Source organism: Bombus vancouverensis, chromosome 4 (assembly GCF_051014615.1).
Source record: "Bombus vancouverensis nearcticus chromosome 4, iyBomVanc1_principal, whole genome shotgun sequence".
NCBI lineage: Eukaryota > Metazoa > Arthropoda > Insecta > Hymenoptera > Apidae > Bombus > Bombus vancouverensis.
In genome coordinates this window covers 18,018,839-18,042,589 of record NC_134914.1, presented here as the reverse complement: position 1 = coordinate 18,042,589, position 23,751 = coordinate 18,018,839, and the positions used below count along the sequence as shown (strand labels likewise).

The following is a 23,751-nucleotide window of genomic DNA, read 5'->3' as shown; positions in this document are numbered from 1 at the left end:
ATGTACGTTCGTTTATTCACTTGCTCACTTATTTTGTAGATGTTTGTATATTTATTAATTTATCGATTCGTTAATTTATCTGTTTATTTACCGATTACGAAATGATTTACAGATATATTAAATACATTTCATAAAGATATCTGACACGGTCTCTTGATCGAACCTTTACATCGCGTCAAAGGGAAATCTGTGCGCTTCTTGAAGCTTCTCGATCTTATCTTCCCTTCGCTCTTTCCAATAAAGAGCGACGATGATAGCGGATATCAAACCGCAGGTGCCCGTCAACGCGGCGGCGCTCAACAAGATTAATTTACTGGGTGTTACTAATAGCTGGGCTTTCCATCGCCAAGGTTCTGCTATCGGGTTCGGAATCATTACCATCTGGGAATTGGGTATGATTTGCGGCCACTCCCGAGATTTTCCGCCGACCTGTCGTGAGAAACAAACATCGGTCAGCTCGCGAACAACAACGCGCAAAAGAGAACAAAGAGAACAAAGAAAGTAGAAGGACGGGTAAGTGGTTCGCGCGAATATACTTACCCCGATAGTGAGAGCGTCGACGAAGTTTGGTGTTCTACCCAGACCAAAGATCGTGTATGGTAAATTCAAGGAAAAGTGTGCGCTTTGCGGTAGCTGAGCCGCAATCGCGTTACGCGGGCTGCCGTCTTGAGTGGTGGTCCGATATGCTATCGACGGGCCGGGAAGGTTCGTCCCGTAAGTTCTCTTTTTCTTGCCGAGCGAGCCCGGGGAAATTGGATACATGCTATTGTTGCGGCCCGTGAGTACCATCACTTTGACAAAGTTTGCGTCGTAGTCCAAACTGTTTTTGAACGCCGCTGTACGGTAGCTGCTGCTACTTTTGTCCACTTCGACCAAGATCACGTCCAAAATGCCATCTTGATAGAAGTCGTAGAACACCGCCATCGCGGTTTCGTTGCGGAACGGATTTAACGCCTGCCACTTCACTTGAAATTTTCGAGCGAACGTGTTACACGAATCGCACGCAACGTTCTCCAGCAAATAGGATCGTGTCTGTTTGCCGCTAGTCGACTTGAGCGTAGCCAGCAAGTCTGGATATCCGTCCATGTTGAAGTCACCGCCGCGGAGGGTAATTGTGTCGGTGTACCGTTGCCCGTTAGGCTCCACGAAGCCCCACAGTACGTTGTCTCCGTCCCTGAAGTTCACTTTGAGATTATACCATGTGTCGGAGGAGTACATCATGATCGTGCTGTTGGTACACGCGCTATCGAAACAGAGGGGCAAAAGCAAATCCATTTTGCCGGTTAGCTCGACGTCCAGATAGAGCGTTTGTCCGAGGATACCGTTGAAATTCTCTGAAATTCCATAGGGAAATGATATCAGCTTGTGAAATTCGAATCCCTGCTCGACTCCCAGCCAAATTTCAAAATTTTGGTTCGTAGTGACCACCAGATCGGCCAAGAAATCGTTGTTCAGGTCTAGATAAGCGTTCGAATGGGGTTGACTGATCGGTGGCAGTGGTAGCGATAGATCTAACGGCGCCCTCATTGGCACGGATTTCGGAGGTTTTCTACTATCGTCGAATACCCAGAACGTCCTCTTTTTATATTCATCCAAGCCGAACAGATCTATTATCATATCGCCGTTATAGTCGAGAGCCAATGGTTGACCTGTCATCTTTATCAGTGGTTCGTTGGTGCAATTTAACCGACCTTTTCCACCCCACAATACGTATCCGTATGATAATTTATTTTCTTCGTTGTACGTGATCACCAGCACGTCCATGAATACGTCTCCATCGAAATCTCCTGGTACTACACCGACGATGAGATGACGGAAGGTGCAACTTAGGTCGGAGCTGGGTCTCAAATGAGGCTCCTGCTCGGCAGCAAGAAAGATTTCAACCTTCATACCGTTTTCGCGCAACATAAACACGTCGGTCAATTCGTCGGAATTGAAATCACCGAAAGCGGCTGGCATGCCGTCCAATACGCTTCCGAACACCGCAGGAGTAATGTCGCTGCATCTCACTGCCATCGCAGTCCCTATCACCAGCAAGATTATCGACCGAATCCTCATCGCCGCGTCGTCCACCGTTACTTATCTGGAAACAGATATTTTATTTTCAATTTCAATTTCATTCGTATCGTGTTCGTGGTGTATCGGACCGACGGTAAGATCCTTCGAACACGAATCACCTTTGAAATGTTTTTTTGACGACGCAACGATCGCGTTTGACAAACCAACCTATAAATTGTCCAAGCAAGTTAGGTGACCAGGTGACTACTACGCTTAGGAGATCCAGCAATCAGGAAACTTTATTCGCAGCGTGTTGAACAATTATTATTATGTGAGAAACACGCAAAAGTATTCGCCGAGGACAGTACAGACTACGATCATTCTCTATCACTTACGTTTTGGATAAATTGCAAACGCAAACTGGTTATTGCTCATCCTGTTTTGACAGGTATCGATTCTCGGAAGCGCCATCTCTCGGCCGATAACGCAATGAACGAATAAACTTCTATTTTATCGACCACCGTTGCGGCGAAATACCTGAAAATTTTATTACCTTTCGATTTATGCGTGTACGTATATATGTATATATCGATTTCCCGATTATTATGCATCGATGAAGATACACGATTTCCTTGATCATTCGGTTGAATTCTCTTACGCTAAAATGAATTAAGATGTCGAAGGTGATGTACTCGTTGAGCGATATTTTATTTACCCGTGTGTACACTTTATACGCTCTGCAATTTCGGTAATATGAAAGATATTTCGCGTACGATCTAGAAAGATTGCGCCAGCTTTTGCTGCGCAACGACCATAAATATTCGTATAAAAATATCAATCGTTTTACAATTGGCTTTATAAAAACTGGGTTCCCGAGAATTTCTATCGCGATTGTCGGTAAGTCGTGCATACACGCGCACTAACTGTACGCAGCCACGAGTATACACAGTTACATAATTTATATGTGTATGTGTGCGTGTGTGTGTATATATATACACACATATATATATATATATACACACACACACGCGTGCGTATATACATATAGGCATATACGGATAGCCTAGTGTAAAAAGATAGGTACGAATCGTACGAGGCGTTGCGTGTAATACGTGACCGTAATTTAACAATGTCCTCGCGTACGCAAAATTTCATACGGGCAGTTGGTCGTATTTCCGCTACAACAATGATTTGGATAGTCTACGGGTTACCAAGAAATTAGCGACGTAGTAACCTTGGGGAAAGTCGTCGAAGATACATTTTCAGATAGACGATCACAGAAAAACGCAGGTACTTCAGACTGATCCGCCGCGATCCCTGTTTACGCGATCAGAGGTATCGGCGATACGCTCGCTCCGGAGACGGTCGAGCAAAAAGAGATACGCGATAACGAACGGTAAGTAATTAGAAATTTGAAAAATTTCCACTCGGGAGCGACGTCGTTTCAGAGGTTGAACGTCCCGAGCAGGGGAGCTTTTTTTGTAAACGTCCGCTTGAACGCGAGGGTACGTGGTGTTCGAGTGTCGTCGCGCGTACTACATAACGGGGCTAAGCTCATGCGAATTACGACTAAGTAATTCGATAAAGTATACTCGTATACACCCGTAACAACGCCTGCATGTACGGGGGTAAAAAGGAAGAGAAGCGAAACAAAGGCGTACATGTTTCTTTGGCGTTGGTGTGTCATACGATAATTCTGCACTCACGACTACATCTTAGTGACGATGGCGATAATTACGATATTATTGCTACTACTAACTATAATTATAATAATAATAATACCAACAATAAACAGCAACAATAATAATAATAATAATAATAATAATAACAATAATAATTAGAAAAAGAAAATGCATTCTGCTACGAAGATATAATTCCTTTGAATGTTTCCTTCTTTTTTTTTCTTTTTTTTTTAGCATACTTAACGGCTACTTTTTCTCTCTCACGCTCGCTCTCTTTCGTTCTCTGTCTTTTTCACGTTCTGCCTATCCTTTCATTCTGCTTTGTACACGTTGCATAAATAAGAAAGAGCAACAAATTGTCTAACGTCTACAACTCGATAAAAACCTATGCGTAAAAATATTTACAATATTTATATTATAAACCACTGTTGTATTGCATTATATTAGTTGCGACGCGACGGTTTGAAAATTCCCGGACGTTTGCGAAATCGGGTAGCGATTTATCGCGTTTCTCGCGATCGCTTTCAATCGCACGATATAAAATGGCAGTTGCTCGCGATAACGCGTGGTAAGTAACGAACGAAAACAGAGATGGGAGAAACGCGAGGATATTAACTTTAATACTGTTATAGTACTTGTCCGTTTACTCGTAGAAGCGGCATTCGGACGCGTCACCGTCTCGAACGCACCATCGTACTTTGTGCTGGGTTTGATGGCGCGAAGCACCGATTAATATTCGATCGAGAAAGAGAGAAACGCGCGATTCGCCCGTGCTCGTGCATCCAGAAATCGGACGGAAGTTTTAATCGATCGTTTTGATTGGTCGATAACCGCTATTAGCGCGCAATAAAAATTGACGCTTCGAAAAATACATCGATCTTTATTTCGACGCTGTTTGGTCTTAAGGCACGTAATCTCCGTTAAGTAAAAATGAATACTATAAAAATGTAAAATTATCTGCAATTTCTATCTTTCGCTCGCTCGTTTTTTTTTTTTCTTTACACGCTTATCATTCTTTCTTTCCCTCTTTCTCTCTCTCTCGTACACGCACGCACGCACGCACGCACGCACGCACGCACGCACGTACGCACGTACGTACGTACTTATCCAAGCATACATATATCCGCGTAATTTACTTTGTCTGTACTTGATATAGAAATGTGACGTTCGATTCGACTTACTTGCTGTACAAATGTTTGCGTGCTATTTAACTTGGCACACGAGCAAGGGACAAACAGCGAATGTACGGCTCCTCGCGCGTCGGAGGAAACAACTAATCGTCCAGGCGATCCACCGCCGCTGTGACAAATCACTATGCAGTTCGTTCGAATATCCTTCTTTCTTGGAATATATATGCCCGCGCGTTCCTATCGTCTTGCTCGCATCTGGTTTTCCGTCTAGCGTTTTGCGATGTCCGTGTTTCGTGTTTGTCAACGGCCACTCGTCGAACGATAACGCGAACGTTCGACGATGGACGGTCGAGTCGTACAAGGGCGCGAGATGCGAAGACGCGGAGAAGGCGAGCAACTGCGAACCATGTGGCGACACCGTCGCGTTGAACGGCAAAGTGGCAGAGGAACGAAGAACAAAGTACAAAAAATATGCGGAAGAAGGACCCGATAATAAAAGTAAAAAGCAACTAGCACGCTGGCTCGTCAATGGTGCGTTTCCGTGACAGTTTTCACAGTCTCCAAGCCTTCTTTCTCGTTCTTGTCCTCGTCTTTGTCCGGATTGTCCCACGGCTGCCGTTGTCCGGAGCTGAATATCGCGTAGAACAAGGCGCACACGATATACACGCCCGCCGAAATCATAAACACGATCCTCCATTTCGCTTGACTCGGCTGAAAAGAAAAAGGCGAGATTTCATTGGATACCCCAGGTTCCGATTCCGGGCTTTCCTCGCCGCCGTCCGACTCGGAATTCGCCGAACGCGATAATTACCGGTGAGACGATTATATAGCCAGCCGTGATGGGTGCCAGTAAGCCGGCCAGGTTGGCCAAACAGTTGGTAAAAGACATCAAAACGCCGGCGAATCTCGGTGAGATATCCAAATGATTCACTTTGAATCCGGAATAGATACCGCCGTTCAAGCCTACGCCGATCGTAAGAATAGTTACTGTCAACCAGGAATTGCATCCGGTGTACGAAGCGACTATCAGAGCGATCGCTGGTCCCAGTTGGCCGATGCTGTTGATGATTTTCCGCGTGGACCCGTGATTGAACTTTCCGCTAGAGATCATCCAGTCAGCTACGTGAGACACCAGCATCGAGAATATCCACATGGCCAAGTAGGGAAGCGAGGAAACGGTGCCGTTCTGTAACACATTTACGCGATGTTTATCGTCTCGACGACGAGTTTGCTTTTTGCGCTCGTGTTTACGATCGTTGCGACGCCTGTCCAGTTTCCCGGTTTCTTTACCGATTTAATGTCAAAGTGTAGAATCTGTTTCATGAAGGTCGGCAGCAGAGTCATCAACGTCTCGTATCCGTAGTTTTGGCCCATGTGCGCTATCAGGATAGCCCAGAACGGTAGCGAACTAACGATCGACTTCCACGGTACGGGCGGAGACTGCGAAAACAACGTTGTCGTTAGAGGCGAGAGCGACCTTGCTTGTGCTTGCGACCTGCGAGTCACGGCTAAAACCCTTTTTCATACTCACGGAAGCTCCGGCGTTACCCCACAGAGCGCTCAGAATGTACTTCTTCTCGTCCTCGGATATACGCGGATGGCTTTCCGGGTCCTCGTAGACCATCAGCAGGAAAGCGATGCACCATATGGTACCGACAGCACCGAACACGTAAAAAATCGACGGCCAACCGCCGTCGAAACCATATTCGGATAGGATACCGCTCAATGGCATTGAGATGACAGTGCCAAACTGCGCTCCTACAGGTGAAACACACGGAGAACGATGAATAGATCGATCGGCAAATTCGACAGCGAATACCTCGAATAAGATGAGAGAGATTAACAAAGGAAGAAGAAAGAATAAGAAGGCAGAAGAAGAATAAGAAGAAGAGAAAAAAGAAGAAGAAGAAGAAGGTGAATCGCTCGGTAGATCCCAGAAGGTAGCATCGTACCGTGTTGATGGACGTGCGACAGGGCTACGCAGGCGGAAGAAAAGATATCGTCGAAACGAACGAGCTTACCGGCATATACAAACGCTCCCATTCTGCTACGCTCATTCGGCGGTATCCACTTGGCCAACATCGCGTGCGTGCAAGGCACGATGGGACCCTGCAATAGGGATAATCCATTCCTAGGGGCAGGAAATACACCCGAACGATCAAAAAGCGTTCAACGTTAAAAACATTAGAGGCTTTTCTATCCTTTTTCGTTCGACCGATCGTGCGAGTACGCGCATGGAGGGAGAACGCAGGATCGAAAGATCCCGTAGAGATCGCTTACCTCGCCTAGACCTTGAATGAATCGAACGCCCATCAGATAATAGTAGCCTAAACGGGCCGACATAGGCACGAGCAGTCCAAACAACGAATTGATCAGCATGCCGACTCCAAGAAAGTATTTGGATCCGTAACGCTTCGCTAGGATTCCGAATGGTATTTGCGTGAGCACGTAGCCGTAGAAGAACGAGCTGAGCAAATAGCCCTGTTTAGTGCTGTCCCATACGAACTGGCCGTCGCTGCTCTTTCCAGCGTGGTCCTGCCGCAACAAAGAACATTCGATGGATATTGTTCGCGACTTACGGTTACCGATCTTTCGCTTGCTCGGTGATTACACCTGAGAAGGAACGATTAGATAAGAGGCATCACGGACAGCGCACGTCGACGGCATCGCGCCTCGTACTTACGCTCGTGATGCTGGAATTAACGATCCCGCACTCGTTCACCACCACTTCCTCCTTATTTACGATGGCGGTATGATTGATCATCGCGACAATCGCCACGGACATGTTCGTTCTCATCACGTAGGCGTTCGCCATGCCGAGGAACAGCATCAAAGTCACTATGTGACGCGAGCCCACCAACGCTGCAACAGCAAACGTTCGTTCGTTACGCGGTCGTTTAAAGATCGGCCCAACGATGACCATGACGACGAAGGGTTAACTGATAAATACGCGGCGACCAGCGTATACGCATAGAATCGGATCGGCCAGCCGCTCGAGTTTCGTTCGTCGTCTCGATCGTTGCCAGGGAAAATCTTTCGGAAAATTCCTTGGTCGATTAGGAGAAATATTTGGTCCATTAGCGGCAGACATCTGCGAATTACGTAACCACGCTTGAAAAACGACGGTAATTATGCAGATACATTGGGAGCGCCGGATACGATCCTCCGACGATAAGATAAAAAAGGAGAAAAAAAAAGAAGAAGAAAAGAAAAGGAAGAGAAAGAATGGCAAGAAGAAAGACAGAAAAAGACGGCGGAGGCAAATTGTACGGCGCGTTCGCGATCCACGGTCAGAGGTACGCCAAGGACGCGACAGTTTCGAGCACGCGAGGGGACAAGGTCGAGGGGAGAATCGAGAATCGCGTTGGTCGGTCGTTGACGGAAAAGCGCGCCGCTGCACAGGTCCTTTCTCCGGTTTGGCAAGGCGCGATTTCCTCGGTTATTTATAGCGCGTTGTTTTTGCGACGAGATGTCGAGATAACACGCGAATTAATAATAGAGGGACGATGTAAGCTTTATTTTCGGAATGCAATCGCGATGATTATCGCGATGATTTGTCGACGACGAGCGAGAACCGCGAAGCTTCGGCGCTCCCCACCATTCCGCGTTACGATACGCTTCTTCGTACGTATGTATACGCGGTACGTAATAGGAATAGTTTTCGGTAACAGCCGTCTGAACTTTGAACGTTTCGTCTGTTGTCGCGTCGGTCGCTCGTCAAGCGTAATTTGCCGAGAAGGAATTGCCGTGGTCGCGCGGGTTAAACAACCGCGGCACGATAATCGATCGAGTTAGTCAGACGGTTCGCGGTTTCAAGGTTTTTCATCGTACGGTTTTCGCGTACGGTTCGCGATCGTTACTTTTCCCTAAGAACGTATCGAGTTGGCATTCATCGGGCATCCATCGAGCACGTGGTGGTCGATCGTGCTCGGTAGAAATAACTTCGGCACGTCGGCATGCACCGCAGTCGTGCGGACGCTATTGCTATCGCTGCGACGTAAAGCAACATGGAATTAGCGAATGGGAGGAGAGGCGCGGTCGCACCACGCACGTGACGCTTCGACGCGACAGCCGCCCACCAACCGTCTCCGTCTCCGTTTAATCGCTGATCGAACAACGATGCCGGGAATCAGCGACCGCGCGCGTTACCTTTGCCTCTTCGATGTTTATCGTTTGATGTTCCTTGACGCGGGCCACGAATGCGACTACCAAGTTCCATGCCGATTTCAAAAAGTTTCCTTTAACCATTCGCCCGACGATTCTTTCAGTTCTTTTTTCATCCGGCATCTCTCGGGCAACGACAGAGTGCAAGAAGTTGAGAAACGAACGATTGGACCAATGGCGCGCGTTCGCGTAAGGGAGAGACAGAGAGGAGACTTGCTACGTACCCACGCACGATTTCTGTCGACAGCACGGATAAATGGAACGCGTTGGTCGACGAACGGATCGGGTCGTTCGACACTCGCCCCTTCCTTTTTTTAACGAGTTCGCTGCCAGGCCCGGAAACCGGGTCGGTTGCCGCGTGCCACCACGTTTACGCCACTCGATATCAGCCGCATTGTGATCGCATTTAAGTATTAAATGTTCGTCGGCGAACCCGTCATGCTGCGAGCTTCGAAGCGACGGCATACGTGTGCGCGCGCGCGCTACCGAAAGAGAGAAGAAAAGGAAAGGGCGAGACTGGCGAAGTGAAAGAAGAGGAGAGCGAAGAGTGACGGCGGGAGCACGTGTTCGACGCGCGGTTCACGGGGTAAACGGAGTTTCGTCCGAATGGCAAACTCGTGGCGGCCTATGGACGACGGATTCAACCTCGAAACGCTATCCAAAATTCGAGAAAATCGCACACAGAATTCTACGTAAACGAAGGAATGCACGCGCGCTAGCGCGTGCGCCTGCCGGGCCGACGTACTTTTACGTTTTCTGATAGGTCTGTCCTCTTCCTCCAAACCTGGTTGCTCCCACACAAGCACGTGGCCATTTCGTCCCCTGTTTTCTCCGTTCGATCTGCCGTTAGTGCCGTTGCTGTTGTTCATCGCACGCTCGATACGCGTTCTACGCACAAGCGATCACACACGAAATCGATGCACCACCGAGTAAATCGCCAACGCGAACACCAACGATCGACGAAGATGCCAAAGGAGAATGCGAAATTCTCGTACTCGGATCTTGCGAACGAGATACGTTGTCGCGAACCGAAGGAAAACGTAACGGCGTATTCTTGCCTGTCTGCTTCTCCCAACACAACAGAGATACGATGACTCGCGCTATCTTCTTAGCACCAGCCGAGGAAAATCGAACGCCGTCTCTGCACGCGATCGTTCGGCGAACACGCGCCCTGGCCTGCACGACACGACGACGGTCACAACCACGCCGACGAGAAAGACGATGGAGAACGATTTTCACGGGCGCGACCGAGCACTCACTGTGCGCCAGTAATATATCAGCTTCTCGTTGCTGCGAATCGGTTGACGGTTTCGTTGTAGCCGATAACGATGATTAACAAGGAACCCGTGATCAGAAGCGAGTACACACCTGCCTCTTTCTCTCTTTCTCCCTCGTGCCAGTTGATTCGATGCGAAGCCGCGAACCGCGGGGAACCGCGGGGAACTGCGGGGTGCGGTCTGACGAAACGAATCGTCCGAGCACCCGAGACCTCCCGTCCAATCGTCGCGCTAGCTTCGTCAATCCCTTTCCTCTATTGGACGCGACGGCGCCATCTGGCGTCCCTGCCCTGATTCCACCAATCAAAGGCTCGCGCGCGAAACCACGTCTCTTTTCACACTATATCTTTAAATCGCGTTAGATCTTATCGACGATCTTACGATCGATTCCTGTCGATGATCATCTGGCGTGCACGTTTCATCCTTCGACCTGGCCCGCCTACTATTCAACGTACTACTTTTCAGCGTTATTCTTTTGCGCCCCTTCCGAGGTTACGCCCGATCATTTAAATTAACTTAATTTATTGAGATAGACGGGAAAGTCCTTTTAACATTAAGATAATACAAAAATATATGCGGATACGAAGCTTCGCAGAAACATAAAATATAGCATAATAAAAGAAAATACAGGAAAATACAAGAAAATGAAAAGGAAAAACTATTGTCTATTTCACATATTTCACTTATGACGTTGACGCGGTCGAACCTGCAGTTGAGAGTATCTGCGTAAAAGAGCTTCGATGATCCGATAGCAAACGGTGGTAATTGACGAGATCGAGAGTTCACTGTAGTTACCGTGACCATTAAAATTTTTCTATAGAAAAATGTATTCGTCTTGCCTGAATCGCGAGGAATTCTCGGCCCGAAAATATCTACCAATATTACGTAATGGAAAAATTATCGGTAAAATTATCGCTGGCTGGCCTGGCTGCTTATCTTTCGGATCAACTCGCGCAACCCTTGGAATTTATTATCTCTCGAATCGCAACGCTGTTTAATAATGGCGTAATCGTAGCACGTCATACGTCGTTTATGATCTTGGTGGAAGAGCAACGAAAGTCCGTTGTCGCGTCGACGAATACACCGCCTCCGCTGATTAAGATCGCTATGGAAGTCGATCGTGAGTCACATCGGTAAGATAGTCGTATTTGTTTAACGAAACATCCGTTTGATGATTATCGCGTCAAGGTCAGGGATTTATTCTGTTTGTCAGAACGAATACGTGACATGACATAACGCGCACAGTACACAGCAAATTCCGATTTCGTCGATGACTTTCGTATTTCGTCGCGAGATAAAGTTGCATCATCGTGAATTATCGGAACGATGCGGATTAGGATCGTTTTCCTCGAAATCAAAGGCGGAAATCGTTTCGCATCGATATACGCCAGAATGTTTGGAACGTTGGAAAGTTCGTATTAACCGCGCCGCCAATTCGCGTACAAAAATAAAAGATACGCGGGGGGCTGCTATTGATAGATTCGCGGATCTCGCGTGCCAAAAATCTTTGCATCGTGCGAGTGCGAGATAAACTAGTCGGCCATTTCGCACGAATCCGGTGTGGCGAATTGCGTCTCGTATTTTTCGCGTTTACTCGCTATCTTACGGGGATCATCAGCCGTAATTCTTTCGGCGATTAGCTCGAGCGAAACGATGTGCTTGAAAAAAGTATCAACTTCCTTTTTTTCTGGGAAATATACGTAATACCTCTCGACGCATTTATGTAAGTACACATGTACGTATGTACATACATAAATGCTTTTAATCGGAACTCGTTGCGCAATTAGGTGTGTTACCGACAACGGGACAAGAAGGCAAGCGGAAAAAACGGGTCGTGTTCGGCAACCAATTATCGACCGAACGATTTGGTCGGTAACGAGTTATTTCGAACACCCATCTGTACCTAGTCTCTGTGTTCTCGACACAAAGAGGTCTCTGAGTGTCCGATACGTTCGAAACGGTCATTTGTTTATCGACGCTCCGTTTCTTCGTCGACGTCAATGCGTTTATATCGCGGGCTAATTTTCAAACGAACAGAGCGTTCCGTTTCTTCGACGTTCGACGTTCTCGATGCTCGAGAATCGACTTGATACGAGTCAACTGGCACGGCGCGTTCGCGCCTGTGTGTCTACAGGAAATGCTTCGTCCCCTAAACGCGTTATCCACTTTGTAAAGTGGAAAATAGCGTCCGCCTCGGGCGAACAACGAAAGACCGTGCACGCGCGAGCGTAATTGTACAGGAAGCTTTCGGCGGAACTCGAAATTGAAAGTAATACGTCCGCTTTGCGAAAATTGCCAGGAGCCGAGAGGTCGGCACGATTTCCGTCTTCGAGAGCGCGAGCGCATCGACCTTTCCCTTCCTTTCTTTGAACTTTCCAACGATTCGTGTCAAGGTTTCTGCCGCGTTTGTTCCGTGAACGCGTTTCCTGATACGTACTCGCAACCGAGATATCGATTGATAGACGAACATCGAGCCCTGCCCGAGAACCTGGGCCCTGATCCACACGCACGTCACGGAACGTTGACCGGTGAACGCGAGGTAGAACGCGAACGCTCCAGGGGACAGCCATCTCGTGCCAGATTAGAAACTTTCTACTTTCGTGTTTTCGACGTGTCGCTGCCGTCGAATCGCGCTTCCGTGAATGGATAGCTTTGGTAACTACGTAGATTATTTGCTCCTTGGTATATACCCTCGGACAGTTGCGCTCTGTCGATATTCGGCTGCCAATATTCTCGCTAGTAATGTGAAATCGCGCGGATCGAGCAACGAGCACCGCGCCGGTAAGGGGAAAAACACAAGGAATTATAATTCGCGGTACACGCGCTACCAATGACAAAGATCGATCGGTCCACGGGTATCGTTGGAATTCCGCGACGATTTGCGGTGTTCTATCGATCGATCGTTTCCGCCTGGTTGCCTGCTTGTTATTGAATGCGCGTGCTTTATCCATTCGTTCTACGAGAAAACACGGCGACAGAGGACCGGCGATTACAGAGGAGAGCGTTGTACGAGCCGCGTAATACATTATTCAAGAGAAGTGGATGTGGGAGAGGGTTCGCGTCTAAACGACGAAGCACGACACGCTCGTCTCCTCTCCCAACGGGAACTTTTATCGAAATCAGAGAATTTCTTCCTTTTCCTTATTCGTCCTCCGAAAAACACACTTTGAAAAGGTTTGTGGTCGGCTGGTGAATTCCTACCGCGAAAGAGGAAACGTATGGTGAACGGTTTTCAGTCGATTCGATATCATTGGAAGCAAGGTCGATTTACGAGCAAAAAAGTTTGTTCGATACATATTTACGAAGCACCCACGCGCGCTCCGTCACGGTCACATTTTTCCAAGTCGTTAATCGTTCGAACGAGGTACGATCGTTCGCTCTCCCCGCGTTCATTCCGGTTTTCCTTATCCTGGGCGATTGAGTTCTAAAGCGCAGGTTCTCGTAAAACGACGAGTCGAGACAAGACATGGTCGAGCATCGTTGTGAAAGAAAGAAAACAGACTTTCACGGTGGTCGATAAGATAGGTGGACGTTGACAAGATTTCGAGGCTCGTCGACTCTTCGAATACGTTGTTGCCATGACGCTTCGAGTCAGTTGGCGATTATGCATCCGATAATTGAAAAAGAAGGTCCGATAGTCGGCCAGCGTCAGTGGTCACGTATTTTCGCCTGTATATACGTATGTACGTGTTGTCGGCAAGACAGCGATCGTTTCGGTCGCGCGTTCTTCCAAATTCCTGGTTGCGCAGAGAATCGACCGAGGCGAAAAGTGAAACGAAATCGACGATGCGCGTGGCTCGTTTCGATGGACGAATCGATAAGGGCTCGCCGTACGAGAAGACGAAGTTTTCGACGAGAGAACAAGTTGGGAAACGGAACGCGCGTTATCATCGGACGTCTCGGAGAAGATAGATGGACTCGATTATGATCGATGGTCGACGCGCGATGGGGTCGCCATCGTTCGAGTATCTCGTCAGGATCGTTGGGAAATCGTTGGTTCGTAAATCGTTCGTTTTAAAATGGTACGGCGAAACGCGATAAAAGGCGAAACGCGTGTATCTTGTTTCCAGCGAAGGAAAATTATTTTCAGTCGTGCCATGTGTCCCCCCTTCGTACCGTCACGTCGCGGTACAAGATTGCGACGCAATGCCCGTATTCCGTATCGCTAATTTCACCGCAAGTCTTAACGCACCAAGGTGATCGCGCGAGATAGCGTGACGGTGGAACGTTTAGGACTCGCGGTACATCATCCGTGGCATTTTGTCTCCGATCGCGTTGGTCGCGGACAAAGAACGGCCGTGGTAAACGGGCAAACGCGCAACAGCCCCGCGGAGGGTAACTTTCGGAGAAAGCGAGGGAAAAGCGTAGAAATGCGCGCGCGAGCGTGCAAGCTGCGCGCGGTAGACGATAGCTTGGAGCAAAGCTGGCTGGCCAGTTCTCTCGCTAGTTTAACTTCGCGTCTGTACTCGTAGGTGCTCGGTTTGGTTTTTTAATTCGAGATAACGAGGGAGCAGGAATGGTTATGCAAATACAGCGTTTCTAGTTACGTAAAGCAAACGCGTTCGTCCGTGGCTCGAGTTTCTCCTGCGGCGTGGAACAAGGAGCGGCGAGAATTCGCTATTACAACGAGAGAGTATAGTCCCGGCAACGATCACCGGAATGGCAAACTCACCGGACGGCAAGGGCACTTCCGTCTCGAACACCTCGGCGGGCCTCTTCGTCTCGGACTTGCGCGAGCCCACGGCAACACCGTTCGTCGACATCGTATCGTTCGAAGGCGTCCAGGACGAGATGCTCGTACGCGTTCGATGTCTCGTGCTGTCGATAGCTGGATCTCGGAGCCCGATGTTTACGAACGAAACTGAGCAGGAAGCGATCTGTCGCAAAGGTTGACGCGCGCTCGGTCTCGTCGCTACTGTTGAGAACGCTGCCGAACTCGCGACACTTAGCCGTATACACCTAATGGACGGCGACCAATTAGAACACGCGGTTCGAACCCCACCGACGCAACCGCCTTCCCCACGCACCGATATCGTTTCTCCCGAACCGAATCGCCGCGGGAAATCAAAGAATTTTGCCGCTAGCGTCGAGGCTTCCAAATTTTTTCCTCTCCGCCCTTGCCCCCATGCTTCGCAGCTCCGCTCCGATTTCTCTTTGCTTCGCACCTCGCCCACCGTCCTCGGTCTCCTTGCTTCACCGTCGCGCGCCACTCGTCCATCTTTTTGTTTTCGCCGACACCGTAGATAAACTTAAGCTGCGTTGCGCGATCGCGAGCGAAAAATTCCACGTACGATCCTTTTCGCGTCTACGTCTACGCGCGAAGGTGTCTACTCTTCTATCTATCGCCTCTCCCTGGAAATGCCCGGACCATTGTCCGAGCATCACGCTCTTCCGATCTAGTAAGAAGCGGGCGATTCGCTGGACTCGACGAATCCAACCTGGTTATGCGTCATCGCGCTCCATTCCGCCGCAACTTATTCCGAGCACGAACGCGAATGCTCTCGGTTAACGAGACCTCGACGTTGGTGGAAATCAACGATTGCCGTGGCGTTCGCGCTAGCTTGTTCGCCTCGACCTCGCCATCGATAGGTCGACAAACTAATGAGTCGGCGTTCGACGATCGCAGCTTAAGGACTCCGGAGTCCCTTTCGTTCCGTTCGCTGTTTCGACGCGTTGGTGTGCGCACGTGATCCGAAGGAATCGGTCAGGGAAATTCGAGGAAAATACCGCTATGTCGATGCTGATCCATCGATGTTGACGCAGAGGCACGAGCGGTCTCGTGACGCGCCGCTTTCGCGTAAATCCGATGTAATCCTTAGCACGCGTAGCTCATCGCAGTTGCATACTCCGGCGTGACGTTTGGTAGGAGGGCAGCCCACCTCCGCGAGTCGACAAACGACCTGCCGCTGATATCGACTACTCCGTGGGCTCGGCGCACGTGTCTATCACCAAGTCGTCACGCGATACACCGATGGGAGCCGCGCGCAACGCTGCATCTCCCCTTTGTGAGAATTTCTACGCGCGATTGCCTAATAACCTTCTCCCGCGTGCATATCGTCCTCTTTCTTCCATTTCTACGTCGCACCATCTTTGTCCGTCTCTACCTACTCCGTCGCTTGTCCGCCGCACCGGCGCGACGCTCTCTTTCGATTCGGTTTAGCCTTCCCGATAATAATCGTGTCTCGACTCAATCGTCTAATCGCCGATAGTTATCTTCGACCGAGCGATTCATCGATTGGAAAGAGGAACCGCGTTACGTTACGGCCTGCCTCTCCATTTACATCGGCCGCATCGAGCGTACCCTTCGTCGCGACGATTTCCACGAAGCGGCAAATTGCCGCTGTCGCGAGGAAAACCACGCGGCACGGAGAATCCACGACGTATCCGCGCGAGTAGCTAGCCCGTTATTTTCGAAGCCGGTAGTTTGCGGATAGGGCGGTTCCTCGCAAACCTTTGAATATTTCAAGTACAGCGAGCGTCGTCCCACGTCCGACGTCGTCGAGGGACAGTCGCGCGGTATTTCCCGACGCTCGTTCCTTCGACGACGTCATGCTGTTTCTCGGTCGAGTTCTCGGTATCGTGGCGATCCTCGCCGCTACTCGACCAGCGGTTGCGTTCGACTCGTGGTTCGTCGACCTGATCCACGACTCCGTCACCGTGCTGTTTCCACCGGTAAGAGTATCGGCGCATCTCTGTCGTGTCGACCATGGTAAGGCGAAAGTGGGAATCTCGTTAACGTTTGGTAACGCAGCGCATCGATAAGTCGAACGATCGTTCCCGCTCGTAGACGGCGCGATCGAGCTGTCCAGAAGGATGTCGAGAAAGGGTCTGGCTCACGACATACATGGCGAGTTGCAGGGATTCGAGCTACGAACGCGCCACGACGGCTGGGAACATCGGATTTTGTACGTGGTGGACCTGGATTGCGACTACGCGATTCCACTCTTGCGAGCGGTGCGTCGTCACGTTCGAAACGAGAAGCCAGCGAAATGCCGCGCTCGATCTCTAACGACGTCGCGTTCATCCGATTCGCAGGCAAACGCGAGCGGCCAGTTCTCAGCGCCGATCAGATGGCTTTTGCTTCGAGATGGCACGATCGCTGGAAACTCGATGGCTCGCGTGGATCGAACGTTCAGCGATATGGCCGTTTATCCAGACAGCGAGGTGATCGTGGCGACGAAGCTGCGAGTCGACGATAGCTTCGCGGAAATAACGTCCGTGTACAGGCCTAGCCCGTATCACGCAGTTATAACGGAGGATCGAGGAAACTGGACGATGGATGGCGGCGTTCGAGCGGCGAATCTGCACGCGGCGTCGCGACGAAGAAGGAACCTTCGACGGACGCCTCTGAAATCCTGTCTCGTGGTATCTCTCGACACGCGATCGTCGAACAAAGAATTATCCGCCGCGGATTTGCGAACACGTGTCGCGATGAATTTCACTTTGGATCGCGCAAACAACGATAAGTGAAATTAAGATAACGAGTTTTGCAAATTGCAACAACGAGCGTAACGTCGCGTCGCGTCTAACGCTCGTTCGCTGGCGGAGTTTTCAAACTCGCGAGCGTACATAATCGTCGCCTAATAAATTAGCCTTGCATTTGCATTCCCATAGATGACGGATCCCGATACGATCAACCACTTAACCGATTACGAAAATAAGCATATAGATGCGGTTACGAAGGCCAACTATCCTTGGATGTTGCATATAGCGAGCCGAATGAATGCAACGTGAGTCGCATTCGCGTTCCCCTGCCGCGTCGCTTCTCCTTTCTCTTGCATGGCAACCAGCATCCGACAGGGGCCGAAATGTCTCCCGCTGTGACGAACTTTTCGGCTCCTAGGAGATCATGCGTTCTAACGAGCTGCCTTTTTTCTTTCCGCATCGATTTAGCATCGACTTTCGCGTGACCAACACCTGGGGATATCGACTGGAGAACGGGTCGTGGAACGGCCTCACCGGGATGCTGCAACGACGAGAGATCGATATAGGAGGCACGGCAACCTACCTTATTCAACAGCGTATCGGTGTAATCGATTATGTACAACTTTATACCCGCACCAAGTAAGTCGTGTCGTTGGATAACGAAGGACGCGACGACCATCTGCGCGAACGTATGTACAAGCTTAAATCGCGACAGAGCGAAATTCATTTTCCGTGCGCCTTTGCTGTCCACCGTGAGCAACATTTTCACGCTGCCGTTTCAACGATCCGTCTGGATAGCGATCGGCGTTTTTCTTCTGCTGGTACTCGGCTTGCTCTACTTTTCCTCCAAATGGGAATATCGTCGGGGAGCATCGGCGAAAAGCGCCGCATATTGGCAGCAATTTCATCTGGACGAACAAACGCTCAGTGATAATTTCATGGTCGTGTTGGGTGCTTTTGCGCAACAAGGTAAGTTCGCTCTCGTTTCCAAGTATTGGAACAATGTAACGCACGATTCGAATTTTTACGGGATACGATAATCTTAGCTTAGGTTATCAGACGAACGATTAAGCGATTAAAATTTTTTAAAAATTTGCCACATGTTTTGCAAAAGTCTCGCGACGTATCGTACGTTTTCATCCTTCTAACGTGTAAATTACGAGTTCAGAAAAGTTTACCTAGCACGAATCAAAATTTACAGGTAAATAAGAACAAATAAAGTAGAAAGAGATTACTATTACGAGTATCGGAATTGGTTAAAGTAACGATCGACGAACCATGAGATTATTATTATAACGTTATACAACGCGACATACGATTTTATCTTACGAATCTTTATACATCTATACGTAACTATCAAAGCAGTCAGTAATTTTTGGATATTTTAACGATCTCCTAATTGTCGTTATTTTCCTCGCTTTCTACGAGTGTTCCAATACTATGAACGGTGGTGTATGTCCTTCCTTTCGTTCGTTCGCGTTCCCTCTCCGACGAGTCGGTAAAATGGAACCGCAATTCCGCAGGATACTCTTACGAGCCGTATCGCGTTCCCTCGCGAATCGTCACTTTGATGCTTTTACTCGCCGCTCTCAACCTGTACGCCTCTTACACGGCCAATATCGTCGCTCTGCTCCAATCCACCACCGACTCTATCAGAACTATCGCCGACCTGTTCTACAGCCCGTTAAAATTGGGGGCGCAAGACGTGGTCCACGTTCGACACTACCTCAAGGTAGGCGGACCAAGAATTCGCGAAGAATCGTACCTGCTGCAACCCAGTTTACCAACTCGATCCAGTAACAATGTCCGTTTGCCGATCTTCTCGCAGAGCTTTCAAGATCCTCTGCGAAAAGCCATAGTGGAAAAGATCGAACCAAAGGGTCACAACAGCTCGTGGTTACCGGTCGAAGAAGGGGTTCGACGCGTTAAAGACGAGCTGTTCGCGTTCCACTCGGAACTGGGCGCGTTCTACAAGATAATGCAGGAGACGTATCGGGAGGAAGAGAAGTGCGGGATCACGGAGATCGATATACTGAACATGTTATATCCGCTTCTGGTGATCCCAACTCGATCGCCGTATCTGGAGATCGTAAAAAATGCGTAAGACGGCACGGATACACGGCGGTGGTACGGTAGGAAACAAAAGGAATCGTTTTCAGGGCTTTGACGTTGGCCGAGACCGGTCTGCAAACCCGCGAAGACAGCCGCTTGTACACGAAGAAGCCCAAATGCCAAGGACAAACGAGCTTCGTCAGCATAGGACTCACCGAGTGCTATTTCGCGTTGGTGGCGGTGGGCTACGGGGCGCTTCTCAGTCTCGTTGTGTTGGCGGTGGAACATCTGTGGCATAGGAAAGGAAGCTTGATCGATCTCCGGACCGTGAAGAGGTTCGCCTCGGACGCCTTGCCGTTTCCCGGTGAAACACCGAACGACAACGCGACACCTTGGAACGAAGGCGATCCGTTTGAGTTCATCGAGGAGAGCCGTCGCTTGCCGAGCAAGGAAACGGAGAACGGATCGGTGTCAGAGGACGCGGATGATCGTCAACGACGAGGAACACGTTCGACCATCGGGGATTCGGTGAATTCGGTTCAATGAAAACGTACGAGATAAGTAATGCATGTTAACATGTTTCCGTATAAATTCTGTTCTCCACGCGCGTACAAACCCGTTAAACGTTGGACGGCAAAAAGTGTTGATAGTAATTTTTGGTGAATTCCAGCATGAGGTCGAGCGTGCACTCGGGTAAATCTTCGACGCACTTGGCAGGGTTGCCGGCGAAACGGGTAAACGAGGGTACGACGGTCTCCGGTGGTACCACCGCTCCATCCTCGATGTAGCAACAGTCTTTCAGGACGCACCTTCTCCCCTGCGTAGTTCAACAAGCACTTACTCTTTCTGTTATCCCGTTGCTTCAATTCGTGCAAATACGTATAAATAAAGTTTACGCGTGTATGCCTTATACGTACGATTACTGCATTTTTTCCTATGTATATGTAAGAGCCGACGATAGCTGCGTTAATCACCGCCCGTTCTCCTACGAACACGTGATCTCCCATCGTCAAAGGAAAGAAGGCAACGCTGAAGAAACGACGAAATGAAATCAGACGTTAGGCCGGTGATAAACTTTCCGTCGTTTCTTTAATGCGTCGGCGATCACCGAGCCGCCAACTACCAACCCTCTGCTGAACTTCTTAAATGGTGGCCTTATAATAGCGTTCTTGCTGATAATACAATAACGTCCCGTCCTAACGTTTGCCAAATCGCCTCTGATAATAGCATCCGACTGTACGATCACCTTACCGTGCAACACGATATTCTGCGAACCACACAGAACAGTGTGTCTGCTTACTTTATTGCCGGATGCCTGAAACGTTAAAATCAAGAGAAACGGAAAAAGAGGTTAAGGTCGTCCGTATTCTTTTACCGTTATCGAATACCAGTTTCGACTTCTCCTACCGTTTCTACGTATTCCGCCTTACTGTAGTAAACGTCTTGGGGCTCCATATCGTCTTAATTTTCTTAACTCCAAGTAATCTTCGATTTCTCCAAAATTCAAACCACTGAACTGTCACGTACGTTGCAGAGCCACTGTCGACGCTTTCGCGTACTTGCGCTGCGCGCGACTGCCGGTAAGTCTCGCTATCTAGCGGCGTCGCGGATAACTAACGTACCCGCGGCGCCAAATTCGATTCGATCGTCGAGCGGGATCCACACGCGAACGATCGAGTCAGCGAACCGAAAAAAGAAAAAAGAATACAGAGAAGAAACGTAAGGATCCAAACGTTTGATCCTTCTCACGGAAAAGTTGTCGAAACGGTCGGTCGATTGATGATCGTCGGGCGATAGCGTCGAATGGGCTAGCGACGCACGCGAGTGCCGCGATCGAACCACGTCGGTCGACTTAAGTTACGTAACAAATTCCGCTCGAACGCCGTGTTTTGAAGCAGCGACTCCATAGTAACGCCGATAGAGGGTAGAAAAGAGAAACGCGAGGCAAGCGGCTGCGAGATAGTAAACCATTTTCGTTGGTCCCCGAGCGTTTAGACAGCGATGTCGTTGTTCAAGACGAAAGAGTGGTGGCGAACGAGGTGCGGTGCGAACGAAACATTCGATAAGCACAGCCTGTTGGCAGCGCCGTTGTTCGGAAAGGAGAGACAAGATGTGCTCGTGGTGGGAAGTCACGACGGTTACCTAAGGATGTACAGTCCGTCGTCGCGATGGGTGGACGAAACGAAATCACCGACCAACTACAAGTCCACGGATTTGATGATCGAGACTCGATTAGACGGTTGCATCGTGGATATGAAGGCGGGAAAGTTCGTCTCGTGAGTATCGGTGGTCGAAAGTCGATGAAACGTTGCGAATTACGAGAGGTTCACGACGATCGTTGGTTGCAGAGGATCGCAAGATCTACGTTTGGCGGTATTGACGCCATCCAAGTTGACTGTTTACAACGTGGCTCTGGTCGACCAATCCACCGAATACGGTTTGTCCGCCGATAGTACAAACTCTCCTCTGGTCCTCTCCTGCGTCGTTCCTCGCGCGCGTTTCGCAATCGTCTGGAAAGCAACGACGGCGAAACGCGTTGGAAAAGATCGCGACGATCGCGCACGTTCTTCGTTCTCGGCGAGCGGAGACGAGAGCGGGGAACGGCTTTCACGGGAGACGCGACACGGCGAAAGAACACGCCTCCGGGCGTAAAGTCGTGGACGTCGAATATTCGGCGGTCGGATGGTATCGGGCAGTCGCGCGATCCTTTCTCCGTCTCTGCCAGAGCCGAGTGCCCAGTTTCGCATCAAGTTTACACGGTCGCGTTTGCTTGACAGGAGATCGGTGCGAACTGAAGATCGCTTACGAGCATCCGCTGCCGAGATTTCCGGCATCGTTGACGATAGGACCGTTCGGCGGCGTTCGCGGCAGAGACTTTCTCTGCGTTCAATGCCTGGACGGCACGCTTCTGTTCTACGAGCAGGAGATGTTCGCGTTCAGCCAGGTGACGCGCAATCGGTTGTTGGCCGAGCCGATCATTTACGTTCCGCGCTACGATCTGTTCGTCGCCGCCAGCTCCTCCTGGTATCTCGAGTGTCACAGGCACGTGCTTGCTCGATGCGTCGTCGCGTCGTCCGCTCGACCACGGCCGCTAATAAAACTCGGTGTCGCGGTGGCGACTCGAGCGTAACGCGTAATTAAATAAGTAAGTAAGTAAGTAAGATATATGGCGTGGGTTGCGTTGCCATTGCGTAGGTACCAAAGTATGGCGGAGTGGTCGAGAAGCACGGAACGAGTCTCCGGGAGCGCGAACGGCGCGGAGGAGCGCGACGCGCCGCATCGGCGCGCCAATGCCACGAGCCTCGAGCCAGATTGGACGTACAACATCGGCGAAGCGGTTCTCGGCATCGAGGCTGTCACTTTGAGCAGCTTCGAGGTTGGCATAGTGGTTCTCGGCGAGAAACATCTGTACTGTCTAAAGGACAATTGTACGTCGGTCAAGTACGCCAAGAGGCTGGAATACAAGCCGCTCTGCTTTCGAGCTTACGTTATCGGTAATTAGCTGGATGGTTGAGGTCGGTTCGTGCGTTATCGGTTCAATGGAAAACACAGACGCACTGATCCACCTCTATGACGACGATGCTTTCAGAACCGGACGGGAAGTTGATGGTGCTCGTAATCGCCGACACAAGCACTCTCATGATTTACGAGGGTAGCACGTTGAAATGGTCGGCCCAACTGCCTTTCGCGCCGGTTGCCGTTGCCAGAGTTCAATTAGAGGTGAGTCCGAGTTGGGCCGAGTCGAGCCAACGCGTGTTTCGCTTATCGCGAAACAGGGCCGCGCTCTTTGCATTTCACGGTTACGTTTGGGGACAATTGTCGTGGCTCGCGATGTTTACAGCACCTGCAGGGCGTGATCGTAGTCTTGTCAGCCGATGGTCGACTGGAAGCCTGCTACTTAGGTTCGGAGCCGAGTTTATTCGTCGCACCGCCGCTTCATCCACGGGGTTACGATTACACCGCAGCGGAACAGGAGTTGGCGGAACTGCGAGCTCTCTCGAGGAAGAGCAAGGATTCCGGTGA

The 23,751-nt window shown here is 49.8% G+C and overlaps 4 protein-coding genes across 11 annotated transcripts in view; 1 reads left to right on the top strand and 3 right to left on the bottom strand.

The window, feature by feature from the left end:
• Positions 1 to 66: 66 nt before the first annotated feature.
• On the bottom strand, positions 67 to 14,948 carry LOC117153144 (T-cell immunomodulatory protein). Of its 4 annotated transcripts, none has more exons than XM_076617915.1 (3): positions 14,924 to 14,948; positions 541 to 2,083; positions 67 to 429 (listed from the first exon to the last, which is right to left on the bottom strand). In XM_076617915.1, exons 2-3 carry the CDS (start codon positions 2,056 to 2,058, stop codon positions 166 to 168), a joined length of 1,782 nt encoding a protein of 593 aa, XP_076474030.1. In that variant the 5' UTR covers positions 2,059 to 2,083; positions 14,924 to 14,948; the 3' UTR covers positions 67 to 165. The 4 variants fall into 4 exon arrangements, with proteins under 4 accessions (XP_076474030.1, XP_076474028.1, XP_076474029.1 ...); XM_076617913.1 differs by lacking the exon at positions 14,924 to 14,948 and adding an exon at positions 2,178 to 2,542; XM_076617914.1 differs by lacking the exon at positions 14,924 to 14,948 and adding an exon at positions 2,394 to 2,540.
• On the bottom strand, positions 2,688 to 15,059 carry Picot (putative inorganic phosphate cotransporter protein picot). Of its 5 annotated transcripts, XM_076617916.1 has the most exons (9): positions 14,924 to 15,050; positions 7,761 to 7,901; positions 7,494 to 7,672; positions 7,091 to 7,345; positions 6,832 to 6,919; positions 6,342 to 6,568; positions 6,101 to 6,250; positions 5,622 to 5,996; positions 2,688 to 5,521 (listed from the first exon to the last, which is right to left on the bottom strand). In XM_076617916.1, exons 2-9 carry the CDS (start codon positions 7,780 to 7,782, stop codon positions 5,336 to 5,338), a joined length of 1,482 nt encoding a protein of 493 aa, XP_076474031.1. In that variant the 5' UTR covers positions 7,783 to 7,901; positions 14,924 to 15,050; the 3' UTR covers positions 2,688 to 5,335. The 5 variants fall into 5 exon arrangements, with proteins under 5 accessions (XP_076474031.1, XP_033182775.1, XP_033182774.1 ...); XM_033326884.2 differs by lacking the exon at positions 7,761 to 7,901 and having other exon boundaries at positions 14,924 to 15,059; XM_033326883.2 differs by lacking the exons at positions 7,761 to 7,901; positions 14,924 to 15,050 and adding an exon at positions 9,720 to 10,327.
• A 1,205-nt stretch (positions 15,060 to 16,264) lies between these two features.
• Positions 16,265 to 23,751, top strand: part of LOC117166725 (Bardet-Biedl syndrome 9) — a 23,646-nt gene continuing 16,159 nt past the window's right edge. The window contains exons 1-15 of the mRNA XM_076617826.1: positions 16,265 to 16,960; positions 17,039 to 17,205; positions 17,287 to 17,616; positions 17,866 to 17,981; positions 18,145 to 18,315; positions 18,392 to 18,645; positions 19,200 to 19,408; positions 19,505 to 19,776; positions 19,836 to 20,271; positions 21,724 to 22,004; positions 22,077 to 22,165; positions 22,506 to 22,770; positions 22,924 to 23,222; positions 23,318 to 23,448; positions 23,570 to 23,747. Of these exons, the coding sequence (XP_076473941.1) occupies positions 16,801 to 16,960; positions 17,039 to 17,205; positions 17,287 to 17,616; positions 17,866 to 17,981; positions 18,145 to 18,315; positions 18,392 to 18,645; positions 19,200 to 19,408; positions 19,505 to 19,776; positions 19,836 to 20,271; positions 21,724 to 22,004; positions 22,077 to 22,165; positions 22,506 to 22,770; positions 22,924 to 23,222; positions 23,318 to 23,448; positions 23,570 to 23,747 (3,358 nt within the window). The 5' untranslated portion in view covers positions 16,265 to 16,800. The remainder of the gene's footprint in view (positions 16,961 to 17,038; positions 17,206 to 17,286; positions 17,617 to 17,865; positions 17,982 to 18,144; positions 18,316 to 18,391; positions 18,646 to 19,199; positions 19,409 to 19,504; positions 19,777 to 19,835; positions 20,272 to 21,723; positions 22,005 to 22,076; positions 22,166 to 22,505; positions 22,771 to 22,923; positions 23,223 to 23,317; positions 23,449 to 23,569; positions 23,748 to 23,751) is intronic.
• Positions 20,287 to 21,295, bottom strand: LOC117153147 (Dynactin 5, p25 subunit). The gene is made up of 4 exons (XM_033326889.2): positions 21,136 to 21,295; positions 20,856 to 21,043; positions 20,646 to 20,757; positions 20,287 to 20,545 (listed from the first exon to the last, which is right to left on the bottom strand). Exons 1-4 carry the CDS (start codon positions 21,181 to 21,183, stop codon positions 20,348 to 20,350), a joined length of 546 nt encoding a protein of 181 aa, XP_033182780.1. The 5' UTR covers positions 21,184 to 21,295; the 3' UTR covers positions 20,287 to 20,347.